The 26828-nt window shown below is 48.3% G+C and overlaps 1 protein-coding gene across 6 annotated transcripts in view; it reads right to left on the minus strand.

Moving 5' to 3' along the window:
* The window catches only part of RAP1GAP2 (RAP1 GTPase activating protein 2), a 234795-nt gene that overhangs the window by 74259 nt on the left and 133708 nt on the right, over positions 1-26828 (minus strand). For 5 of the 6 annotated variants that reach the window (XM_048518747.1, XM_048518749.1, XM_048518750.1 and 2 more), the window contains 3 exons: positions 8960-8995; positions 7011-7055; positions 4567-4599 (listed from right to left, as the gene is read on the minus strand). In XM_048518747.1, the coding sequence (XP_048374704.1) occupies positions 4567-4599; positions 7011-7055; positions 8960-8995 (114 nt within the window). Of the gene's footprint in view, positions 1-4566; positions 4600-7010; positions 7056-8959; positions 8996-21414; positions 21559-26828 lie in introns of those variants that run through there. The other variant, XM_048518751.1, reaches the window with a different exon arrangement.

A 26828-nucleotide genomic window follows, 5' to 3' on the forward strand; every position in this document is an offset into this window, starting at 1 on the left:
TTGAATCTTTATTCTCAACCAATCACACTCTTATCTTGCCCTTCCTCCAAGTGGCTCTCTCCATCTCCATTTTTAAATGTAGCAACCCTGTGAGGGGGGCTAAGCCGGCACCGAGCAAAGATCACTGAATAAACTGGCGGGAGCGGGCCTGCAGGAATAAACATCTGCACCTCCTCTTCCTCTGATGATTGATGGAGATCAACATTATGAAATCCGGGAGATTCTGGACTCTCGCTTGTTTCGCAAATGCTTGCAGTATTTGGTTTGAATGTTGAATGGGTGTATGGGCATGTTGAATGGGTTTATGCTGAAGATGTTCAAGCCCCAAAATTAGTCAAGGTGTTCCATCGCTCATGCACAAGCAAACTGGGGGGGAGGCCCTCAGGGAGGCGGAATGTCAGGATGGTGCCATGGGGGATGGGAGGCTGTTGGGTTATTGCTGTGCTTTGCAGTCCTGACCTGTTGCTTCCCACAGGTGTCATCTGCCTATGTAACCTTGGCAGTAACTAGGGTTGGTAGATCCCAAAAAAAATCGTGCCCTGTTCGGGATCGGGCCAAGTGCAAAAGTATGAGCTCAGATCCCCCATGCTCCGAGCCTACCAGACTCGGATATCCCTGATTTTCATTAGCATCCGAGATTCTCAGATACTTTTGGTGTGTGTTTTCCTCTTTTCCTCTTCTGTCCTCCCCCCCTCCACCTTGCATTCAACCCTCCTCTCCTCCCCAGCATCCAACAACTCCCCGCCACAGGGCTCTTCTCCCCCCCCCCTCCTCCCTGGCGACCTCCTCCTTTGCAACCAACCTTCAGGCTGCCAAGCGCAACTGGGCCGCTTCCAAGGTGCCCAAGCTCGGCAAGACGGCAGCAGCACACGGGAAGAGTATGAAGAAGACCTCGTGGATGAAGGAGCCCGCCCACCGGCCCAAGGAGCAGCGCCAGAGCCGCGGCAGCCTGAGGGGAGCGCCAGCAGCTCGAAGGAAGGGTGCGCGTGCCAATGGAGCCCATTCCGCCGCCGGCCTCTGCAGAGGCTCGCCTAGCGGCGCCGCGGATCATCTCACCGCTGGTGCCCAGGAGAAGGGCACGTCGGGCGCAGCACAGCCCACAGAAGCGGCGCACGACAGCAGCGGCCCCCGCAGGGGCTTGCCCGGCACCGAGCTTCCCAATGCTCCCCTGGCCTCCTCTACCTGGCTCGGCTCCCCTCCCCTTCGGGGGCCGCCACCGTCGTGCGCCGCGTCCGTGGACTGTGCTGCGCCCAACGTGCCCTTCTCCTGGGCACCAGCGGTGATCCTCACGCGCTGCCAGGGCTGCAGCCTCTGTGAGGTCAGCGGAATGGGCTCCATTGGCACGCGCACCCTTCCTTCGAGCTGCTGGCGCTCCCCTCAGGCTGCCGCGTGCCCAGCCCAGGAGAAGCGCACCGGTGCCCAGCCCAGGAGAAGGGCACGTCGGGCGCAACACAGTCCACGGACGTGGCGCACGGCAGCAGCAGCCCCCGAAGGGGAGGGGAGCCAGGTAGAGGAGGCCAGGGGAGCATTGGGAAGCTCAGTGCCGGGCAAGCCGCTGCGGGGGCTGCCGCTGCCGTGCGCCACTTCTGTGGGCTCTGCTGCTGCCCTTAACGTGCACTTCTCCCTGGAAGCACCAAGGCAGTGAGATGATCCACGGCGCCACTAGGCGAGCCTCTGCAGAGGCCGGCAGCGGAATGGTCTCCATTGGCGCCCGGCGCCGAGCGTCTCAATACTCCCCCTGGCCTCCACCCAGCCCCCCTCCCCTTTGGGGATGTGGACGGAGCTGAGGGCCAGCAAGGAGATTACAGCGGCACCAGTCCGCCGCTCGGGGAAAGCCCGATCCGAACACATGGCGTTCGGAAAGGGCATAGTTCGGAGGGGTCAGGGTCAGGCCCTCAGCCCTCTGAGACCTTCCGAACAGGCTCAGCTCGGCCCGATCCAAGGGTTGGGCAGAGCCGAACCGCCAACCCTAGCAGTAACTTGTAGTGAAAGTTATGTTGTTCAGCTTCTCACACAGATGTATATTATCGTCTGTTCTGAGAGAGTGGCTCAGAACAGACTTCTGCCTTCTTTCTGCTTGTAGCAATAAAATCTTTGAACTTTCAAGTGTTTCATTGTCTATGCAGAGGAGTTCTGACAAAACCACTGCCATCTATGCATTCTTTCCTTGATTTCTACTTTATGGCTTCACATGATTTGTACGAAACTAGGCTTCCCCTGCCCCCTCTGTCCTACGAGAAAAGAATTACATCCATTATCTAGCATTCACCCAAAGCTTTTTGGTAACACAATAGAGCTCTGAGTCAAAGTTAGAGCATCATCGCTGGTCCAATGACGTTACTTCTGGGTTGTATGGGAAGCAGCATCATTCCACTAGGGATGCTGATCACTTGCCTTAAGTCCCCAACTCCTTGTCCTCCCAGTTGCCAGGTGGTGCCAGGGTAGCCCTACTGGTGAGGCCACGACAATAGAGGGGTAGGTGGGACCCTTCCAGGGCTGTTTCAGCCTCCCAGTCCATTTCTGCTCTCCTACCAGCAGCTTTGCTTTATGGAAAGCAAGGCTTGGAAGCCTTGACAATATTGTTGTGGGTGTCTAGCAACCCTCTAGCAACCCTCTACCCAGGCCAGGGCTTTTACAGCCCTGGTACTGTCTGGTAGAACACCCTCCCATCAGATGGGCGGGCCCTGCGGGACCTTGACGAATTCCGCAGGGCCTGTAAAACGGTTTTGTTCCACCGGGCTTTTGGTGAGGCCGGCCGTGGATTCCCCCTCCAGGATGCCCCTGTGTTGCGTTCCATTCCATCATCGGCACGCCCACTATAACATATAATCTACACTGCTGCCCTGCCTGGAGTTGGGATCGGGCACCACACTTTTATAATCTTGTTGTACTGTATTGTACTGTATTGATGCTGCTAGGTTTTATGAATTTTGTACATTGTTTTTAACTTAATTTCATTTATTTTATTGTGTGTAATGTTGTTTTTGGCCTATTGTGTGCAATACTGTTTTTGGCCTGGTGTACACCGCCCAGAGCCCTCTGGGGGTGGGCTTTTAAAAATTTAATATATAAATAAAATAAATAAATAAAAACAGCCACTGCAACTTTTGTGGGCATTCTTTTTTTAAAAAAACTACAGACATCATATCTTTTATTTTGGAAATTTTTAATCCCCTTGATTATTTTTTTTTTCAGATTTCAGGTTTTTCAGCAACCCTGGGACTTTTTTCAGGTTTGTCAAGAACTCTCACCCCCCACCCTGGGCCTGTCCCTAGCTCATATTTGCAGCTCTATCTATTTTACTGACTGCAGCACAGTTGAGAAATAGATATACTGATCATAGAATTATTGAGCAAAAGGATGTATTTCATGGCCTCGACACTCATAATCCGGAGGCCAAATCTGACATTCCGCCTCCCAGAACCTGTGGTCTCATTTGCACTGAGTGTACATTCCCTTTGGTTTGATTCCTTTAAAGAAGTGGTTCTCAACCTGGGGGTCGGGACCCCTTTGGGGGTCGAATGACCCTTTCACGGGGTCGCCTAAGACTCTCTGCATCAGTGTTCTCCATCTGTAAAATGGATAAATGTTGGGGTTGGGGGTCACCACAACATGAGGAACTGTATTAAAGGGTCGCGGCATTAGGAAGGTTGAGAACCACTGCTTTAAAGGTTGTTGAAGTATGATTCCTGGGTATGCACAGATCTCCGTCTCTTTGGCAATCACATCGCCTTCAAATCAAAGAATCCTCATGATTTCCAAAAGTTCTGAAAGTGTGACTTTTCCTCTCCTTTCACAAGGAAACCAAAGGAGATCCCTGGGTCTTAACACTTCCTCAGGTTTTCTCACTCCTCCCTGACTTCCCACACCACAACCGTTCTCCCAGCTCCTCTGTCCACCATCTCAGAAGGATCAGAAAGGCTTTCTTTTTTCTTTCTTTTTAATATCACTGAGGGTCCATTGCTGGATTGAAAGACCTAGTGAAATTGGTAAGAAATTGGCATGGTCTAGCAAACTAACAATAGACCAAGGACAGTAGGAAGAAAGGCAATGGGCGTCCTTCCCAAATGGAGGTTGCACAGAAACTACAAAGAAATGGCCAGGCAGGTAAAATGGCAAATCAGATCAGCTAGGGACACTTCACGGGAGGAGAGCTCTGTGCAACTAGGGGTGGGAAAACCCCTCTGTGAAGCAAAGAGCTACAGGGTATATAATGAATGCATAAATGGCCATTGTTCTGTTTCTGGACCCAGCAAATACCAGGTGCCTGCTCTGCACACCAGGCTCAGCCATCCCAAAGGATCCTCACTGCCTGCTAGTCACAGGGGACGATGTTGAAGTCCTCCATCTCTTTCTGCACCAGAGCCGGGTTATGACATTGAGCCTCTGCAGAATCCCTGGAAGCTCCAGCCCTCGGACCACAAACTACCTTCGGCTTTACCGCATGTCCAGAACATTCCCTAGCAGAAGCACACCCTCGCGAGACCACCAAGGTCAATGGACTTAACAGGATATGATTTGTTTTAGGATTAAATTGTTAGAAGCATTTTTCCCGTAATTACATACCTCATCAATGCTTGGATATGGTATATAGTCCTCCTGAAAAACATCCACATCAAGAAAAAATGTGCCATTAATTCTTCTGCAAGTGCCCTTTGAAATACAATTATTACATTATTATTGTTGTTATTATTAAATTAATAATTTAAATATTTTGCAGATTTGAAAACAAAATAACTGGTTTTCGTAGCCCTTATCTAGAAATGTTCCAGCTTGTCAACATCCTTCTTGAATTGTGGTGCCCAGAACTGAACACAGAACTCCAGGTGACGTCTGATCAATGCATAATAGAGTAGAACTATTATGATCTAGACACTATACTATGGATGCAGCCCAGAACTGCATTAGCTTTCTTAGCTGCCTCATCACGCTGTTGACTCAGGTTCAACTTGTGGTGTACTAAGACTCCCAGATCCCTTTCGCATGTACTGTTGTCAAGTCAGGTGTTCCTCCACCCTATATCTGTGCATTTCATTTTTTTCTGCCTAAGTGTAGCACCTTATATTTCTCCCCATTGAAATTCATTTTGATAGTTTTGACCCATTTTGAATTCTGACCTACTGCTTGTAATACTTCCTGCATATGACCAAGAGGGCTGGGGCTCACACAAGCTACAGTAAGTTTGCTCTGACTCTTCACTGCATCAGCTTTGGATCTTTGCTTGCATCAATCTCTCTCTCTCTCTCTCTCTCTCTCTCTCTCTCTCTCTCTAACACACACACACACACACAGGGATCATCCTCTTAGTTGCTTGCAGACAGTCAAACTCAGAACAACAGTGATGAAACTGGCAGGAGGATTTGAAGGTGATTGAAAAACCAGGGCCCTGTTTAAAAATGGGGAAACAACAAAATAGTTGGGGAGTGCCCCTTAAACCAGCTTTGGGTTGAGATCGTGTTGTTTCCGCTCTGCACTGAGCTTTTTCAAAAGGGCTGCCTCTGGAAATATTTTGCGCAGAGAGAAGCTTATCCCGATGAAGAAAGCAGGGACAACACATTTCTCTTGAGCTTGTAGCTTTAGAAAGGAGAAAGTGAGAAAACCAAGGACCCATCTTGGCTAGTTATTTTGTTTTTAAATTTGCAAACTCTTTAAATTGGACAAAAGAGCATTGGGGAGTTAGAAGAGATTTGCAATACTAAAACCAGGGGGCATTCATTGAAAATGCTGGGGGGAAGAATTAGGACTAATAAAAGGAAACACTTCTTCACGCCACGTGTGATTGGTGTTTGGAATATGCTGCCACAGGAGGTGGTGATGGCCACTAACCTGGATAGCTTTAAAAGGGGCTTGGACAGATTTATGGAGGAGAAGTCGATCTCTGGCTACCAATCTTGATCCTCCTTGATCTGAGGTTGCAAATGCCTTAGCAGACCAGGTGATTGGGAGCAGCAGCAGCAGCAGGCCCTTGCTTTCACATCTTGTATGTGAGCTCCCAAAGGCACCTGGTGGGCCACTGCGAGTAGCAGAGTGCTGGACTAGATGGACTCTGGTCTGATCCAGCAGGCTAGTTCTTATGTTCTTATGTTCTTATGAAAATGGCAAAAGGTCTGGATTTTATGCCCTACAAGGAGACACCTAGGGAACTGGCTATATTTACTCCGGAGAAGAGAAGGTTGACATGATAGCCACATTGAAATATTTAAAGGGGTGTCATGTTGAATAGACTAGGACATGGAGTAATGGATTCAAGGTACAGGAAAAGAGATTCCACCTAAACATTAGGATTTGGGCAGGTGAAATACTGCAGAGAAAAGTTTCAAGGCCCCCTCCTCAGAAATCAGAGCCTGGCACCAATGCCTGAAACTCTGGAGTATCAGGATCGCATGATGGACCTCCTGCCTCCTCTCTGTTCTGCCCCATTGTTTGTAGGATATTTCGTATTTACAGAAAAAACAGATGTTGCAAATCTCTTCTAACTCCCCAATGCTCTTTTATCCAAAGGAAATCAGTGCCTCCAACATCTCACTGTGGATACAGACCAGCATTTCCACGGAGGCCAGGATTTCCACCCACAGAGTATGATTTTCCTACCTCCCTCTCCTCCCATGGCAGCCCCCATGCCCATTGAAATCCTGATCCTAGGGTCCCCTGTCTCACAGAAACAGGCTGCCACAAGAGGAGGAGGCATGAAAGACACACTCCCTCTGGGTGCCCCACTACATCCTGGGGTCCATGCCTGTCCATATGGAGAGCTCTTGACACTCCAATCCCCAACATTCAAGGAAGGCCCCTTCCACAAAAGGGAGAACCGCCCCCCTTGATATAGGTATAGATTTTTTATGGGGTGGGTTCGGTGACTGAGGGCTTTCTGGCTGTTCCATTCCATGCATTGTTTCCAGCAAGTCGGACATGTAATGGTAGGGGTTTGAACCCAAGAACCCCTCCTTATCTACATCCCTGCCCCCCCCCCCCCCGCTGCCAGCTGAGGAAATTCTCACATCAGAGCTCACCTTGTTTTTCTGGCCTCCACTTCTTTGTTCTTCTAATTTTGGAGCCTGTTTGAAACACAACAGAAAAGTGGTCAGAGTGCTATTTGCGAAGCTTGGAGTGCAGCATCCTGGGTCAAGATGCAGGCTCAGGGCCAAACTAGCAAATATGAGTGCGGTCAGGCTGCGGGTACACTGACCCCACTTGCATTCCCATGTAATGTAAGACAACAAATATTCCCAAATAGCACCAAAAGGAAGGATGTGCTTTCCCCAAGCCCAAATGGCCAAGACAGGGCTTCCGTATGCAGTGACTGCAGGGTGTGGTTCCCCACAGTGGGGCAAGAAGGGCTCCCCGTGGCTGTTTCACCCCACTGCTGAGCTAAGCTGGGCTCCAGAGCACTCAGGGACATGAGTTCCCAATGTTATTTGTGATTGCAGGCCTCACACATCTTGCCCACAGCAGAGAAGACAAAGACAACGGGGTGAGGAATCTCATGTGCAGAAGCCCACACGCTGCCCTCCCGCTAGAGAGCACTTGGAGCAGAGAGCCAGACATTGAAATCCCACTGGCCAGGAGCCAAGTCAACGCTCTGCCTTAAAGGCCCTTTAATCCAGCAGTGGCCACGTATGCCACAGATAACAGCGCAGAGATTCTCCCGAGTGAGTGCCTGTTGCAGCAGGTCAGTGGATCTGCAGACGAGGATATTAATCCAACCCTCGTTTTAGAAAAAATAAGATTTCTTTAATCTCACTCACAAGAAAATCACAGAGTAGTAATTAAACCCAAAGTGGACTGAGTTGGGAAGGGGAGTCTTCAGCCTTTCCAGTTGCTGGATGGTTGGAGGAGCCCCCAGGATCCCCTCCCTCAACAGAGATCCCCACTGGGCCTCAGCCAAGGTCTTCTGCCCACCCTCAGCCTCAGGAGCTGGAAGAGTCCTGTTCAACAGCAACTCTGGGGGGAGACAAGTCCAGAGCTGTTAAGAAAGGTGGGAGGGCGCTGGGTGGGGCACACATCTTCTTCCCTGAAACCAAACGCCTCAGCTCCCCGAAGCTGGACCCTCTCACCTGCCCCAGGACCCAGAGCGGCCAGCCCACCCTCCCTCCTCAATCCCCAGTGGTCTTTAAAGGCAGCCCAGCAAAGCTGCGCAAGTCAGGAAGCACCCCTGTGAGTGCGAAGCTTTGCTGTGAGCTGCCTTGTCGAAGGCTTTCACGGCCAGAATCACTGGGCTGTGCGGCCGTCTGAAGAGAGATCCTCTGAAGATGCCAGCCACAGATGCAGGCGAAACGTCAGGAGAGAATGCTGCTACCCTGTTTCCCCGAAAATAAGACAGTGTCTTATATTAATTTTTGCTCCCAAAGATTCGCTATGTCTTATTTTCAGGGGATGTCTTATTTTTCCTGTGTTCTGTTTGTCGGGCAGGCTTCCAAACAAGAACTTTCCCACATCTTACTTTCGGGGGATGCCTTATATTTCGCACTTCAGCAAAACCTCTACTACGTCTTATTTTCAGGGGATGACTTATATTCGGGAAAACAGGGTAGAACACGGCCATACAGCCCGGAAACCACACAGCACCCCACTTGCTGTGATGCCTGTAAAGGCCTCTGGGGATTGAGGTAAGAAGGTGGGGGAAGTCAGCAACTTCGGGCCCTGGGTGGGGGGATGGGCAGCATGGCGAGGAGGAGGGGGTGAGGACAGCTCCCCCACCCCCACCCCATCGACCACCTTCTCAAACCAGGGCAAAGTTGACAGTGCACTTCAAAATAAAGTGAAAATGTGTGTGAACCAGTTCAGTCAGCCCTTTCATCCGTCTTACTGTTTGCAGGGTTAACGGGCATGTCTGTCTTCACTCAGAGCATTTCCAACACATTTTGTAGTTTAAAAAATGAAAGAGAGAAATGAGTGAGAATAGCGCCCAGCCCTTTGGCACTCTGCAGAGGAGCCGTTTATGGGCTGGACATTTGCTTACCTGCATTTTTTCCAGCATTTCAAAGAACTCTGCAGACTGGGGAGGGGAAACGGAAATAAACATCAGAGTCCAATGGCAAATGCAAACAGAACTGATACAAAAATTCTTTTTCAGTTTATATATATATATATCTCCCCCAAGGGCTCTGGGTAGTGTACAGCCCATAAAACAATCACATTAAATTCTGAACAGTAAAACAAACATTTTAAAATACCAGTTAAAACATAAATAACAACCAGCTCCAGCCTCCATCTTAAAATGAAAACATAAACAGTAGACTCATCGGGCAGGCAGCATAATGTGGACGAGCCCCCAAAGTGGAATATGGGGCACGGGGGATGGCACCTTCAGCAACAGACCTCCCCAAAAGCCCGGTGGAACAACTCCACCTTGCAGGCCCTGTGGAACTGTTCTAGGTCCTGCAGGGCCCAGACGGCTGCAGGGAGAGTGTTCCATCCGGTTGGGAGCAGGGCACTGAAGCCGTATCAGGGAGGGGCCCAGGACCACCAGCAAATTGCCCTCTGCTGACCGCAGAGGCTGAACAGGGACATCTGGGGACAGACAGTCCCTAAGAGATGAAGGCCCCGGGGCGCGGAGTATCTTAAAGGTTAAAACCAAAACCTTGAAGACGATTCGGAACTCTAGCGGAAGCCAGTGAAATGTTGAAATGTTAAAAAGTAGTTAGAAGAACGTATTCCTCCAACTCTCAAGGAGACCCCTCCCCGCTCGCTCTCCTGCTGCCAGGGGCTCAGATGGGCTCCTCAAATGTTCTCAGTGGGGGACAGCCTGGCCTGGAGGCCCAGGAGCAAGAGCCTGACCAGGTATTGGCGGGCGGGAGGAGGCTGATTTGGTTCAAAGTTTCTGCCTGAAGGAAGGAGAGCTGAGCCTCTCCCCTCACTGTCTTCCCAACCCAAGACAGCCCCAGAGAGGAACTTTTTTGTGCATAGTCCTTTTTTAGCATGCAAACAGCAGTTCCAAGAGGCCATTTTAGATGGGGGGGGAACAGCCCCAGCCCCATATCATGGAGTGGCCCTAATCAGAGGCAAGGAGGAGTCATGGCTCAGATGCCGAGCACAGTTTGGCCAGCAGGAAGCCCTGAGGCTCAGCTCCCAGCATCGCCACTTCCAAGAACTCGGGAGGCAGGGATGTGAAGGAAGAGCTGTCTGGCCAGAGACCCCAGAGAGCGACTGCCGGTCAGAGCAGGCACTGCTGACCCTGGTAGGCCAAGGCTATGACTCAGCAGGAGACAGCTTTTTTCCCAACAAAACTTCCACATGACCAGGAGGGGAAGTTTTTAAAATGCTGCAAGTTCAAAAACAGTGAATCCCGCAAGTTGTCTACTGCTCAGTTGTGAACATTGTAGGCCCATGGGGACAGGGTGGGCCAAATGACCCTGGGTGCAATGGCAGGGGGGTGTAAAAATGCCCCCCACCTCCCCCGTGTCAACCTGGCTCGGAACAGCTGGGTCAGCACGGGGGAGGTGCCTCAAGAAAGAGCCGGCCTGCTGCCGTGGCACCCATCGCCTCCTTCACTCTCCAGGGCGGGGGTGGGGGCAGCTCGGATGGGCACCACGGGCAGCTGGCTGGCTCCTGGGCCTCCTGCAACAGCACCCTGCCCCACCCCCCATGTAGGCCAACTTTTGCCCTCCCCAGGCTCTGGGGACAGCAGGAGCCAGCCTGCAAGGAGGTGGGGGGCATGGCTCAGTGGCTGGCCTTTCCCCTGAGTCCTGCCCCTGGCCTCTGTGCAGGCCGGCTTTTGCCCTCTCCATGTCCTGGGGATGGCAGGAGCTGGCCTGCAGGAAGCCAGGGGGCAGGGGGGGCGCCCAGAAAAGGTATTGTCCCCGGGCGCCATTTCCCCTCGATATGCCTCTGCAGGAGTGCACACTTTCTCAACGTTATTTCTGTATATTACCAGAATTCCTGTGCATGTATGGAGCAGCCCTATGGTTCCATTACGCTTCAGGCCATTACATTTCTACCCCATGATGTTAGCTTTGACTGCTGAAAAATGGAACCTCCATGTTCAGAGGCAGAATATCTCTGATTATCAGGTGCTAGGCACAAACGGGGGGGGGAGGGGGCTTGTCTGCAGTTTCCACTGGATGGATTTGTTTTGATCCAGCAGGGCTCTTCTAGTTAATTATTACTCCCACGGCTTTTCTTATATTGCTGTATTTCTGAGCTGTTGTGTATTTCCTATTTTGTTTTGTTTCTTGCAATTTGCTTTCCACTTTAACCATTCAGACAACATCTCAAACATTCAGAGTGGAACACATTGTTGCTTTAACAAGAATAGATTTAACAATAATTGCTTAATTGAACTTGCTTTTTGTATGTAGCAAGCCTGGTATTTGGAAAAGAGGGCTCGAATCACACTACTGCAGTCCTAATGGGCACTTCCTGTCAAATTGGACAAGTTTTCTATTCTAACTTCCAGAGCAAAGTAGATTGTTTTCACCACTGTGCCCAAAGAATGAGTGATTGCATTCTACTTTTACAGGCGTATTATGCATGGAACACTCACCTGGGGCTCTGCACTGCACAGTGGGGTTGTAGTGGGGTGTCCTCGTGTATCTCCATTTACACATGAGGAGGCACTCCACTGCTTGCTGCACAGCTTACCTGTTGAACCCTCCCAGGGCTCTGCTTTTTCCTGGTTCTCTTAACTCCCCCCCCCCCACATCAATTCACTCTTAAAGGCACATATCTCATCACACCTGGTAGTGGCCAGATTGCTGGGTTGGTTAAAGCCCTTTAAATTGCTATTATATAGATATTGGTGTTATTGTAGTTATAGTGACATTGTAGCCCTTTTCCAAACATAATCTCTCCCCAATGGAAGAGGCGAAGCAATTCCCTGGACAACACTGCTGAAGAAGGAGACCACACACACATCCTGCTCCCACTGCCACAGGAGGAGAGAGAGGCTTGTTATTTTGATACTACTTGGTATTTCAATATTCCTATATTTTGATAGATCTAATATGGCACAAATACTTGAAGTTGAAATAAAGTTTTAAAGCAGAATGGGGGAGGTGGGGTGGAGCTAAAAAGCAGAATGGGGAGGTGGGGTGGAGCTAAAAAGTCTGAAGCAAAGAATAACACATGGCTATTTCTGTCATCTTCCCTGCAAAGCAAGGGAAAAGGTCCATCTTTGCCACTCTCACAAACAGTTGAGATTATGGGTGTGAGACCCCAGTCCCAAAATAAAGCGACCTGTAGTTTTTCTTTAAAAAATGTAAGACTTTATTGAGAACTGAAGCATGCGAGAGAGAGACGGATTCTGAGGAATATAGAAAGAACAACACCTTAAATCCCTGCTGCCCTTGGCCCGCCCCTTGCCGGGTCCAAGAGCTGCAGTTACAGTAAAATAACAAAGGAAAGAATACCAACATTCAGATACGAAGTTAGCATTACAAAGGACCGGGGCTTGGCCACACTTTGGAGAGCTGTGGCTGCCTTTTAGCTTTTGTTTCCTGGAAGGCTAGAAGAGGGAGGGGGGATGAACCAAGGGCCCCATCCTGACAATGGGATCTGCTGCGCAGTGGGGGGGGGGGGGCAGGGAAGGCATCTGTAATGGAAGCTCTGCCCAAAAAAGAATCTCCCTTTAGTGCATGGCAGAGCACCAGCGTATAATCAGTCACCAACAGCTTGATAACGCTGACCTGGAAAATCCTTGAAGGCTGGGAGGTGACGCCCAGGGAGGGAGCAATAATTCCTCCTTGTCTGGGCAAAATGATCAGCTTTTCCAGTGACTGGTCCGATCCCCAATGCACACTGGTCCAAAATTATCTCCCAAACTATTTCAGACTGACACTGAGGTGTAAACCCAGCTTATTAAATATTTATTTATTTTTCTTTCTTTAGCCTTTATTTGGCATAAAACAAATAGAATAAAATCCTACTTATTTAATGCACAGCGAATCTCTGTTGAAAAAGCCGAGTGAGAAAAATCTTTTAGAGCAAGTGGCCTGGCCTCGGCCTGGCAGCCTGCGCCCACTGAGCTGCAAGGACTGGCAAGAAGGTGAGGGCCCCAGTCCCTGGACTTGCCTAAGCTACAAAGGAACTATTTTCTCTGCTGTGGCCTCTCCACACCATGAGGTCTGTCAACCGTGGCGCCAGATGTGGCCCGGAGAGCTCCCAGAATTACAACTGATCTCCAGACAATGTGGGAAATGACTTCTTTGGCGGGCGAGCTTTATGCCAATTGGCCATGCTGGCAGGAGCTAATGGGATTTGTAGTCCATGAACACCTGAAGAACCGCAGGTTGCAGACCCCTGAACTAGACCATACTGCTCCTTCAACATACCTTTGAAAGATCACAGTTTTCCCAAACAACATGACTTGCCAACACGCTGGGATTCGGGTTGCTAGCCTCCAGTGGGGCTCGGAGACCCCCAGACCATCAAGATCAGGTCCCCAGGAGAAAATGGCTGTTTTTGAGGCATTAGACCTTCCTGAGGCCTCTCGGCCCTCTCCAGGCTCCAGCCCCCCAACCCCGTTTGGGATATCTGACTGGAGAGGGAGAGGGCTGCCTTGAAAGCTGACACACCCAACACGTCACGCTAAGCCAAGGAGACACCGCAGGGCAGAGCAAAGGCAGATGCTGGCCATCAGGCAAATTAGTGGCAAGGCGCCAGCAAGCCACTCTGACCAAACTCGATTACCAGGTCACTTTCTGGATTTTCCAGTCATCTGCAATTTTGTATCCTTTCCTAGTAACAGCCGCATAATTCAATTGTGAGCCCTTTTCTCAGGAAGCTGAAAAGGAAGGGATAAACAATCGGTGCCTGTAAAGGGGGCGGGGGTGGGGGCGGGAGAGAAGGCAGAAGGAGATCTCTTCCGTCCTCCGCCCTGCTCTTTGGGGCAGGTTTTTGTATTTATACCTGTGTTCGCTCACATTGGAGAGATCACGGGGCCAGGGCACAAAAAGCCGGGACTTTCCTATGTCCTGTAAGTGGCAGCTACACAAGGCCCCGATTCAGAGCAAAGACACAACTTAGGGGGCGAGATTTTGAGTTTTACTACCCCTGTATGGTCTCAGTCATTGGAATTCCTGGGCTGGGGAATTAGCTGATTAACAACCAATTTGAGAAACCTTACAGTCTGTTCTAGGGTTATTCTGGAGTTGTTGTTTAGTAAGTACACAGTCTTTTGCTGGTCAGTCCAGTTGTCTGTGCCAATTAAATAGGGCCGTAGTCATGACATTCTTGCCTCCGTATGAAGGGGGGCAGGGATTCAAAACATGGTCCACAGATTCTCCACAGTGCACCTCACAGATGCACAGTCTTTTGTGATGTGGTTGTTGTTTTTTTGCCTCTTCCTTGTCTTAAAGAGGAGGGCAGGATGTTGTATCTGGCTAAAGAAAAGGCCTGGCGGGGTTTGAGTTAGGATCCTTTACATAGTTTCATTGGCACTGAAACAATATTTGTTTTAATGATCCTTCAGACCCGGGGGGGGGGGGGGATCCTGCAGAACATTCCCCTTGACAGAAACATGTTGCTCTCCTCCCCTTCCTGCTGTTGGGGGCCCCAAGGGTAGCCTGAGCACACAGCCAGAGGTCGGCAGGGGGGGTGGTTGATGAAAATGACCCTCCTTCTTGGGTGCTGTGTGGTTTCCGGGCTGTCTGGCCGTGTTCTAGCAGCATTCTCTCCTGACGTTTCGCCTGCATCTGTGGCTGGCATCTTCAGAGGATCTGATGTTGGGAAAGCAAGTGGAGTATATATATCTGTTGGAGTGTCCAGGGTGGGTGGAGAAACATTGTCTGTGAGTAACAAAGAAGGCAACCAGGTCAATAGTTGAGGGCATCTGAATAGAAGTATGAGTAACAATGAAGACTATAGCATGGGAGTAACAATGGAGATAGCAAGGTCATTGTTACTCATACTTCTATTCAGATGCCCTCAACTATTGACAGTTACCTTCTTCAGCCACAGATGCAGGCGAAACGTCAGGAGAGAATGCTGCTAGAACACGGCCAGACAGCCCGGAAACCACACAGCACCCAAGTGATTCCGGCCGTGAAAGCCTTTGACAAAACATTGACCCTCCTTCTGTTTGCGGAAATCCTCATTAGGATCCCATTCACTGGATGTCAGAACATAAACCATGCCCACCCTGGCCTTAGGCAACCTTTTCCTGCCACTGTTGGGTAATTTCTGTCTGGTACCACAGGGAGCAGAACAGCCAAAACGGCAGCTCCTGCAACGGGACTCCTGCCCTCGCAGGCCAAGCGCAGCTGCCCTGGGGTGAAAGAATTTTGTGCTGATTTATTTTTGGAGAGCCCACAGTTCACTTGAAATAGCTGTGCAGATTGTCAGTTGCTGAATAGAGGTGCCCTATGGGAGGCTCAGGGAAGCAGGCAATAACGTGCAACTCAATTAAAAAGTTACCATTCTTCATTAGAAGGAAAGGCTATATTTAATACATTGTCTTCCTTTCCTTTATGATAGTAACACATCATAATGAAAACAAGCTCCAAAAATGAGACAGGGTGGCTTTCAGACTCAGTTCTATCCATCACAATTGGGCACCGCTAATTAAAATTAGCTCCTGTCAATTAATCAATGGCCATGGGAGCTGGGTTTTGGATGGGAGAATTCCAAGGAATACCAGGGTCATGATGCCTCTTGCCTGCAAAGCAAGTCAGCTGCGACTTGATGGTCACAACTCCCTCCCACCCACCCATCTTACAACACTATGTGGAAGCTGTCTTCGTGCATTCATGAAAGTCTAGCACATCCCTGATAAGAAAAGAAGAGTTTGGATTTATACCCCGCCATCTTTCTCTCCTGGTGGAGACTCGAAGGGGCTTACAAACTCCTTTCCTTTCCCCCTCCAACAAACACCCTGTGAGGTAGGTGGGGCTGAGGGAGATCAGAAGAACTATGACTAGCCCAAGGTCACCCAGCTGGCATGTGTTGGAGTGCACAGGCTAATCTGAATTCCCCAGATAAGCCTCCGCAGCTCAAGCGGCAGAGCGGGGAATCAAACCCAGTTCTCCAGATTACAGTGCACCTGCTCTTAACCACTATGCCACTGCTAAGAAGGACTTTTGTCACCAAGGGATCCAGAAATTACTGCTCATCTCTCCACCTGCCCGAACTCTGCTTAAGGCAAAAGTGTATCTCTGGCAACCATTCTCTACTTCTAACTTCAGAAAGGCCTGACGGGTATCCCTGATGAATGCTAACGAAGTTATGTAAATACAGAACCAATCACATCAAAACTTCTTGGAAGCTCCCCCCGCCCCTGGCATTTTGATAGTAAAATAGAGCTCTGCACAAAAATGAGGGGGATAGTGCACAGGAAGCTGAAAGGGAAAATCAAGAGAGTCAAAACTGTCCAAGATGCTTGGAGATTACTTAAAAACACAGTTATAAAAGCTCAGCTGGAATGTGTTCTGCAGGTTAGGAAAGGCAGCATCCAGTCCAAAAGAAAACCACCATGGTTAACAAGGGAGGTTGAGGAAATTATATGGGGAAAAAATATGTCTTTTAGAAAATGGAAGTCCAACTTAACTGATGAAGAATACCAGAGAGAACACAAATGGTGGCAAAAGAGAAGCAAGTTAGCTGTAAGGGAGGCAAAAAAAGGATTATGAGGAACACATGGCTGCAAACATCAAGACCAGCAACAAACAGTTCTTCAAGTATATCAAAAGTAGGAAGCCAGCTAGGGAAGCGGTAGGCCCATTAGATGACGAAGGAACAAAAGGTGTGCTAAAAGATAACAGGGAGATGGCAGAGAAGCTGAATGAATTCTTTGCATCTGTCTTCACCCAATAGGAAGTGAGGAAAATTCCTGTGCCTGAACCAAGCTTCTTAGGAGGCGAATCCAAGGAACTAGCGGAAATAGTGGTAGACAAGGATGAAGTTCTGGCAGCCATTGATAAACTAAATGCTACCAAATCCCCTGGCCCAGATTGCATTCATCCAAGAGTTCTTAAAGAGCTCAAGCATGAAATTGCTGATGTTCTCACTTTAATATGCAACTTATCCCTGAAATCGGCCTCCATCCCTGAAAACTGGAAGATGGCCAATGTCACAGCAAACTTTAAGAAAGGATCTAGGGGGGACCCAGGAAATTACAGGCTAGTCAGTTTGACATCTGTTCCTGGTAAATTAGTAGAATCTATCATTAAAAATAAAATGATTAAACATGTAAAAAAGCAAGACCTGCTGAGGAAGACTCAGCATGACGTTTGCAGAGGCAAATCCTGTCTTACAAACTTACTAGAGGGTGTAAACAGACATGTGGATAAGGGGGAACCAGTGGACATTGTCTACTTGGATTTCCAAAAGGCTTTTGACAAAGTTCCTAACCAGAGACTATTGAGAAAACTCAGCAATAAAAAAATAAGAGGGGAAGTTCTCCTATGGATTAAAAACTGGTTGAGGAACAGGAAACAAAGGGTGGGTATAAATGGGAAGTTCTCACAATGGAGAGTTGTAGGCAGTGGAGTCCCCCAAGGATCCATTTTGGGACCAGTGTTCTTTAACCTATTCATAAATGACCTGGAAGTAGGGGTGGGTAGCGTGGTGGCCAAGTTTGCAGATGATACCAAATTATGTAGGGTGGTGAGAACCACAAAGGATTGCGAAGAGCTCCAAGCGGACCTTGACAAATTAGGTGAGTGGGCTAAGAAATGGCAAATGCAGTTCAATGTAGCAAAATGCAAAGTGATGCACATAGGGGCAAAAAATCCAAACTTCACGTACACACTACAGGGGTCAGTGCTATCAGTCACAGACCAGGAAAGGGATTTGGGCGTCTTAGTTGATAGTTCCATGGGAATGTCAACTCAATGCATGGCAGCTGTGAAAAAGGCAAACTCTATGCTGGGGATAATTAGGAAAGGAATTGAGAATAAAACTGCAAAGATTGTCATGCCCTTATATAAAGCAGTGGTGCAACCGCACTTGGAGTACTGTATTCAGTTCTGGTCACCACATCTCAAAAAGGATATTGAAGAGGTAGAAAAAGTGCAGAGAAGGGCAATGAGGATGATTGAGGGACTGGAGCACTTTCCTTATGAGGAGAGGCTGCAGCGTTTGGGACTCTTTAGTTTGGAGAGGAGACATCTGAGGGGGGTATGATTGGAGTCTATAAAATTATGCATGAGGTAGAAAATGTTGACAGAGAGAAATTTTTCTCTCTTTCTCACAATACTAGAACTAGGGGGCATTCATTGAAAATGCTGAGGGGAAGAATTAGGACTAATAAAAGGAAACATTTCTTCATGCAACATGTGATTGGTGTTTGGAATATGCTGCCACAGGAAGTGGTGATGGCCATTAACCTGGATAGCTTTAAAAAGGGCTTGGACAGATTTATGGAGGAGACGTCGATCTATGGCTACCAATCTTGATCCTCCTTGATGTGAGATTGCAAATGCCTTAGCAGACCAGGTGCTCAGGAGCAGCAGCAGCAGAAGGCCATTGCTTTCACATCCTGCACATGAGCTCTCAAAGGCACCTGGTGGGCCACTGCGAATAGTAGAGTGCTGGACTAGATGGACTCTGGTCTGATCCAGCAGCCTAGTTCTTATGTTCTTATGTTCCCATGAGTCTGGAAGTGTCAGGGGTAAGCCAAGTTATCTACTCAGCATGTGAAGCCATAAAGAAAAGCCAAGGAATGTCCCACTACAGCAGTAGTAACATATAGCAGGCTGCTTACATACATCTTGTAGCAATTACATTGAGCTAGGAATGCATCTCAGTCAACTAGGTGCAATCCCTAACACACAGATTCTGTTTGGATTTGCTAACCAGCCTCTCAGAAGTAGTTTAGGTACTTAGCAAGGTTTCCTAAGGGCTACAATCAGTTTTCTGATCCAAGAAGTGCTAATGTGAGCTCCAAGAAGCTTAAAAGTTTTTAAACTTCCAAGTACCACAAGTAAACTTGAAGACTGAATTTGACTGGGCTGTTCATCCAAAGTCCTTTGGAACAGAATCCAATCCAGTGAGCAGAGGGGAGACTGATTCACCAGCAAGACCCCGTTGCACTGAGTTTCACAGACATCATTAATGAGCTCCAGCAGCGCCACATGGAAGTGTGAATTCGGCAGAAGCCTGATGGCTATTTTTAGGAAGGGGGGGGGGGTTTCACTCCAAAAAAGTTGCATTTTAAAGGGAACTAAAAAGTACATCCCAAATCATTCTGGATTGGGGGGGGGGGTATTCGGGCTCCTTCAGACCCACCCCCAGGGCTGCCATCTCCGATCTCCGTGGGAGCCAGCAGGAATTTTTCAGGCTCAGGTTCAATAAACTTACAAAATTTCAACCTCCACCACATCCCCGAAAAAGCCAATATCAGGGTTCGACTTGGGGGGTTTTAAAGAAAATGTCTGGGACTATTAAACCCAAATCTGAAAAATACTGAGAAAAATGGTGCAAATTCCTAGTTCCACACAGAGGACCTTTGCCTTATTTAGCTCCTAGGAATTCTAGCACGGAGCACCAGCCATAGCAGAGAGCCACCGGGGATTCCTAGTTGAGCTACAGACCTGCAAGATCTCCTTACAAGAACCAACTAGCAGCTTAGTTACAGCAATCTCTCTCACACAGGCAAAGGACCCAAAGTATCTAGAAGTTCAAGCTCTGCAAAGGCCTCTTGAGCTGAGAATGTTACAAATGCTTTGCTGCATCAGACCAAAACCTTCACACTCTGTCTCCAGCCTGGAGCCTGGAGTTTGGGGAGGAAGTGAAGTCACTTCAGAGTAACATTCTAGGCTGCATCCCTTAGCTTTTAGGGGTGTCTATCAGAGAAACTAGAGGAAACATATTTTTCTCTCCTGCTCTCCAGTTCCTGGAGGATGTGAACGGGTGGCTGGAGATGGATAATTCCTTGCCCCACGGAGCCCTGTGTTCACGGCTGCAGCATTCAGGTAGGTGGCTGTCCACTCATCCCATCAAGCGCAACTAGTGGTGTACCACCCACAAGGACAGGTGGGTCAAATGACCCTGGGCTTAATGGCGGATGGGTGCAAAATCACCCCCACCCCCCCCCCTCCCCCACACCGACCCGGCTTGGAAGAGCTGGGTCGGCACAGGGAGGCGCCTAAAGACAGAGCAGGCCTGCTGCTGCGGTGCCCATCTAAGCCACCTCCTTCCGTGCTCAGGGGCACTGCTGGCCTGCTGCCACTGCGGGGGGCAGGGGGTACCTGGGGCAGGCGTTGTCCCTGGGCGCCATTTCCCCCCAATACGCCTCTGAGTGCCACAGACTAAGCATGCCCAGGAGCAGCCTGAATTGTGCACTGGTTCCAGCCGATCCAGCCGGTTCCGCTCCTGCTGCCAATCAGCTTGCACAAGTAAACAAAAGCCAGACTGGGAGAGAGGGGGGTGGGGTGGGGAGGGGAGGGATCTTTAACTACAATGCTTAAAATCTGCCATTTCAAAAACAGAGAAGTGGGCAGGTCTCTTTGTCCAGCTGAACAAGAATGCTGGGATTTCATTGGTCAGCCACGCCTTAGCCTCTGTTTGGGCAACTTCAGCTTCTGAATGTACTTCTCATGTATTTTGCAACGTTTGGCTTTTCAATCTGGCTTCCTCGTGCAAGGAGGGCTAATAAAGAAGCATCCTTGCGACCAGCTTCCTATCAGTGGTGCCCAGAAGGAACGTCAAGTGCACTCACTGCGTGAGTCTCCTGTATTTCAAACACTGACTAGTGCAATTTCCTGGAAAACAAGTAACAAAAGCTAAAGAGGGTCATAGAGGCAGTGCTGTACAGGGGTTAGAGTGTCTTGTAAGATCAGGAATTGCCACGTGCTGTGGAGGCCTACCTCACAAGGTTGTTATGTGGATAAAATAAAGGAGAATGCTGTGAGCTACTTTGGGTCACCATGGGGAGGAAATGTAGTGTATAAATGAAGTAAATAAGCAGAAGCAGAAATCAGTAGAAGGCAAGGCCTGCCAGTGACAGTTCATGTGGGTTAAATGTCAGCCTAAGACCCGGAAGCCACAGGCTCTGATGCCCCCTCAGCCATGATGATCCACATCAGCCACATAGTCTACCTCATAGGGCTGTCATGAAGGCAGGAGCTCCCTAGAGAAAGGGGTCAAATCAGAAAGCAGCAGATAGGCAGCACAGCAGAGGGAAAGCCTTTCCTTCCCTGGTTCACAACTGTTTCACTAGAACTGATATTTTGGAGCATCTGCACATGACTTTGTCGGCCATTCCCAGGCACTTGAACGTGCCGCTTCCGAGGGGCCGGGGGAGGGAAGAAGGGGAACAGAGGAAGGTGAGCGGCTCTGCAATCCTCCCCAGCTTTCTCCACTGCTCACAGAGGGAGCCTTCCAGACAGGAATTCACCCAGGCCCGGCTCAGACTTGGCTACTTTTGCACAGATTGGGTGCTGCATTTAGCTAGAGTGTTACTGATTTAGCCGAGGATCAAACCAGTCAGCCACACATGCTGCAGAGGGGGATTCTCCTGTCAGAACACTCCCCACTTACCAGAAATCTGCTCAGCAAGTCCATTATCTTGCCAGCGCCCTGCTCCCTCCAGCCATCAGCCCCGGCATCACAGAGATCCAAAGCAGGGCCTGCTCCTTCCGGGAAGGCCTCCAGGAGTCAGACACCAGCCCCATCGTCGTCCCATGGCGCTTGCTCACTCACTCGCTCTCTACGCAGACCTCCCTTGGTTAATGTTTCACTACATGAGGAACGGCGGGCTGGCTGCTTGACAGGTGCCACGGGAGTGCCAAGCCAGGAGGCCCAAACAGGTTGTGCAGGAAATAGTCTTTGTTAGTTCCAAGTGAAGCAAAGAGCATTTCTCTCCCCGAGCCCAAATCTGACATTTTGGACTGAGATCAAGGTCTTCTTGTGATGCAATCTCCATGTTAACTTGAAGGGAAAGTGTCTAACCCACTGGGCATCTGAAGGGTTAAAGGGAGAAGGGAAGAGAAGCAGTTGCAACTTAATCCAGAGGTGGGATCCAGCAGGTTCTCACAGGTTCCCGAGAGTAGGTTACTAATTATTTGTGTGTGCCGAGAGGGGGTTACTAATGGGTGATTTTGCCACGTGATTTTTGCCTTAGTTACGCCCCTCCTCTCAGCAGTAGCGCGCAGAACTTGAAGCAGTCTAGCAGGAGGTGCACCAGCGTGCGTGGCAGCCTGCGCCTGCGTGCATTCGTTTCCCGTCCAAGGACCGGCGCAGCAGCTGCATCCTTCCCACAGCCCTGCCCAGGAATGCCCCGCCCCAGGAATGCCTGGCCACGCCCCTGTCGTGCCCCGCCCAGCCCCACTGGCACTATGCCAAAGTTTGAATCCCACCACCATGGGAACCTGCTACTAAAATTTTTGAATCCCACCACTGACTTAATCCAAGCAGCAATGGAAATAAAAAAGTTTACTCAGATGGACAAGGCAGAAGGAAAGCGAGCAGGTGCCCGGCAGCAGCGCCCCCCTGAGCACAAGTTCATTACTGGGAACTGAGGCTGTGCCAATCTCTGTCTGCTGTTTTGCTACGTTTCTCTCCCGCAGGTGTCTTATCAGTGACCTTGGGGTTGGAAGAACTGTTTCAGTTAATGCCGGTCTGTTTTATTTCACATGAGGGGGGGGGGCACTATTGCATATTATCAACTGTTCTGGGGGATTAGCTCAGAGCAGGCTTTTGCCTTCTACCTGTCATCAGCAATAAACCCTTTGCACTTTCAAGTGCTTCATGGCCTGTGCGGGGGGTTCTGACACGAGTGGACTCAAATGTAGCTGTCATAGAACAAGAAGAATTGGAAGGAGGGAAATTCTCTAATCTCAACTCACTCCTGCATGTTCCCTTTCTTTCTGTGTATACATAAAGACCACGTCGACAGCAACCGCCGGATTTTAAGGTCACCAAGAATATCCTCTGTAGGAGCATCCTCAGTAAAACAGAGCTATCGGTTGACAAGCTTCCTTCCTGGACGAGGCTGAAAAAACTCCGTGTCCCTCCTGTTCCGTGAACTGTTTGACCTCAGGACTTTGGTTTCTCAATTCTGCACTTTTTCAGCCCAACCCTAACCTCCGCACCCCCCACCCCACACAGAGCAGGCTCTCCAAGTGGGTCAGTTTCTCTTAGCTTCATCTCTCCAACAGGCTCTCCAACAGACAGGCTAGCTTGCTGGATGAAAACAACCCTCACAGTTTGGTTGGGCTTCAAATCTAGTAAGATTAATAAAATATGGCACCTTCTAAACACCAGACAAAAGTCCCCAAGTCCCAATCCCAGAGTTTAGCATTGATGGTGGCTAGACAGGATCTTTCTAAAGGTAATCAAAATCCTTGGATAGGCACCAAAACCACATGGGTTTGTTTTTCATTCCCTTTCCATTTTTGCCAGGCAGACAGAATGGCCCTGCCCCAAGTCTTTGGTCAAGGCAGCTGTGCTGATGTGGAATGAGCCAGCCGCCCGCTTGGGTGCTCTTCAGCAGTCATCACTACATTATCACCTCTCTTTTGTGCTTCCTTTCTGCCTTCCTTAAAATAAACCTGCAGCTAGGCAAGGTGTGATTAGCTTAATGTGATAAGAAGCCCCAGAACTCTGAAAGAAGCAATCAGCAAAAGGTGATGATGACCAACACCCTGCCGGGATTAATTCACCCTTTAGTTGACTGTCAATGCAAGTCATTACTGTGCCCAATTATATATTCTACAGCAACCAGAAGAGTGTGAGGCACTTCCTGGTGGGAATCAATTACAAGCAGTCTTTGCTTGAAGGCCATCAGCCCAAGAGGAGAATTTATAGTTGGGCCAGGTTTTCTGTGGGTTTGTTTTTCCTAGTAAAGGGAGCCATTTCACGGGGTGGGAACCATTCTATGAACAAGCAGGCCTCACCTAGAAATCATCTTCTGTTACCAAATTTACATCCCTCTAGGCAAAATGCTCACCACAAAAGGGAGAAGAAGGTTCATGCTGCAGATTTTTAAAATGTATTCACTTTACTTATAGTCTAAGTTTCTTTTTTTAAAAAAAATTTCAAATCAATCAGTGTTTATTAGCCTTAGGCCAAATAGACATAAAAAGGTACTTCAGCCGAAGCCCTGCTCCCCTCAGATTACAAAAGTATAAAACATGTTGTGAGAGTTTTTCAAGCATTAGAGTACAGAAGCAATGCAGTTATATAACATTAGGCGGAATATCATAAATTTAGTTATAACAGGATTGTAATTTTAGGAATCTTTAACCACCTTTATTACAGCTTAGCTTTTGTGGTTTGAACATCAGTTGAACTTTCTCTGATTTTTGCTGCTAGAAACATAAATATCGCTACTTTGGATGTAACCTCAACATACACATCAGCCATCAGAAAGCAAACTTTCTCCTCCTCGCTGCCTGTCAGGCCTGACAGGATATCATTGATATATTTGTTTAAAAAAAATTATTGTATAATTTGAATATTCCAATTTATATTAATATTCTTCATTCGTTTTCAAACAATACCCCTCCCCCCTGTATTTTCTTCATAGTTTTATCAAACAAACAGCAGTAAGTTCATTCTTTGTAATCTCTTCTCCCATTTCTCCTCATTGATTCCAGCTTCTTTCATCCAGTCCGCATATATTGTCCATATCTTCAAAATTTCGCCCTGCTTATCTTGCCACAGTTTATTTTTTGTTATTATTTCGAAAATGTCCAGTGTCACTTGTTCCCAGATATATTCCAACCATTCCTGGATTGTCCATTTTTTCTTTTTTTCCAGCCTAAAGCTATTGTTGCATGTGCTGCTTTGATAATTATTTTACACATATAGCTATATTTTTATCTACCCTTCTATCCTCCATTACACCCATGAACATTAAATCATTATTTATCCCAATATTAATCTTCACCAGTTTCTCGATATATAACATTACAGTTATCCAAAAAAATTTCACTTCTATACATTCCGTCCACATATGACTATAATATGCCTCCTGGTCTCCGCAGTGCCAGCATTTAGGACGAAGTCCTTTAATCATATATGCTATTTGTTTTGGTGTTCTATACCATTTCAATATTACTTTTCTTTCCAACTCCATATATTTCTCAATCCATTTCTCATTTTTCCAACTGTCTATTAAATCTTCAGTTTTCCCAGTACCTAGAAAAGCTTCCTTCTCCCATTTTTATAGTCCAAGTTTCTCACGGACTCAAGGTAGTTTATACAGAGTGAATCCATACAATCAGAACAATGGGATACTCCATAAACAATGCAGTAAGATTAGAATTATGGAAATCTGAAACCAACCAAAAATCTAAAAAGAGAATTGAAACAAGGCATAAATATTAACATGATGGATAAATGATGCAAAATCACATAGAAATATCCTACTTACAGCAAGCTGTACACAGTAGCATAGACCACAGATCCTAATTATTGATTCAAGTAGCTTTGTGAACTATTTTGTACAATGCAGAAAGACTGCCTCTTTTTACAAGACTACAATCATGCCAAAGAAGCAAACAGTGTGGATGTGTTTCCCCCCCACACACACACACACACACCCAGGAGGGAGCTCTTTTTTGAAGGGAGGGAAAGGTTTTCCCCCAGGCACCCCCCCTTACAGATCAGATGTCTAGGTGATAAAAAGGCCAGAAAAGCAAGCAACGCAGATGACAGAAAAAGCAGAGGCCATTTTCCAACCTGCTCCAAATATGTACTTATTCCTTCAAAGTGCAGCTCCCAACTCAGGCGATGTGAAGGTTCTGCAATTGTAACGTTTGCTGTCGTTCAGCCCTGGACAGCCACATTCTGACGAGGGATGATAACAGATTTCTCACCCTGCTTTTCTGCCCTGAAATCACTATTCCTTTTTATCAGTGCAAATCAAACCAGCAATTCTTTACTTTCATGCCATTTGCTGTTCCTCATGTTTTGTCTCCAGGACTGTACATTTTCCAATAGAATTAATGGAAACTCCAGAAACTCAAGTGCTTTGTTCTTCATTTAAACGTTTTCCTTCCCATGTGAACATTTGGATCACAGTTGCCCTGCACCATAGGTCAAAATATTGTAAAAATAGAGTGCTGCGTTAATGGGCTCTGGTGTCCAGGGAACATCTCCCCCAGTATAAAAGTGACATACACTATATCCATAAATGTGCCTCCAATCCAATGCTGGTTGCAATGCTGGGAGGAGTTTCCGCCCGGGGGGGGGAGCATGGCACTGCCTCGTTGTGGAGGTGGCAGCCATGCAAACAGAACCCCAAGGGCAGGTTTTTACCATCGCTGGGGCCCATGCAGAACCCGCCTCTGACTGGCATCTGCACTCCTGGGTCCCAGTCACAGAAAAGGAATTTCAAGCCTGTTAGAATGGCTTGTATGTCTGTTTGCTTGTTTGACATATTTATACTACACTTTTCAGCCAAACTGGCTTCCTTATAAGAAAGGAGGAGTTTGAATTTATACCCCACCTTTCCCTCCTGTAAGGAGACTCAAGGTGGCTTACAAGCTCTTTTCCCTTCCTTTCCCCACAACAGACACCTTGTGAGGTAGGTGGGGCTGAGAGAGTTCCAAAGAACTGTGACTAGCCCAAGGAATGTAGGAGTGCAGAAACACATCTGGTTCACCAGATAAGCGTCTGTCACTCAATTGGAGGGGAATCAAGCCCAGTTCTCCAGATTAGAATCCACCTACTCTTAACCACTATACCACGCTGGCTCTCATATATGGGGTTAAAATAACCACAAAAATGCCACATGCATCTCACACGTTCAGTTTTCATGGTGATGTCAGTCCAACAGATGCAGGGACCAGGCAGAATAAGATGCAGTCAAGGCCACACGTATGCACTTGGTATGTGAGTCGCAGCCCCTCCACCCTATGGGCTGGTCCCATCCAGCTCTATACCCTCAGCACTGTGACATACAAAACTGACCTCTTCCAAGGCAGGCGCTCAGTCCATCTGGCTGA

Source organism: Sphaerodactylus townsendi, linkage group LG16 (assembly GCF_021028975.2).
Source record: "Sphaerodactylus townsendi isolate TG3544 linkage group LG16, MPM_Stown_v2.3, whole genome shotgun sequence".
Taxonomy (NCBI): domain Eukaryota; kingdom Metazoa; phylum Chordata; class Lepidosauria; order Squamata; family Sphaerodactylidae; genus Sphaerodactylus; species Sphaerodactylus townsendi.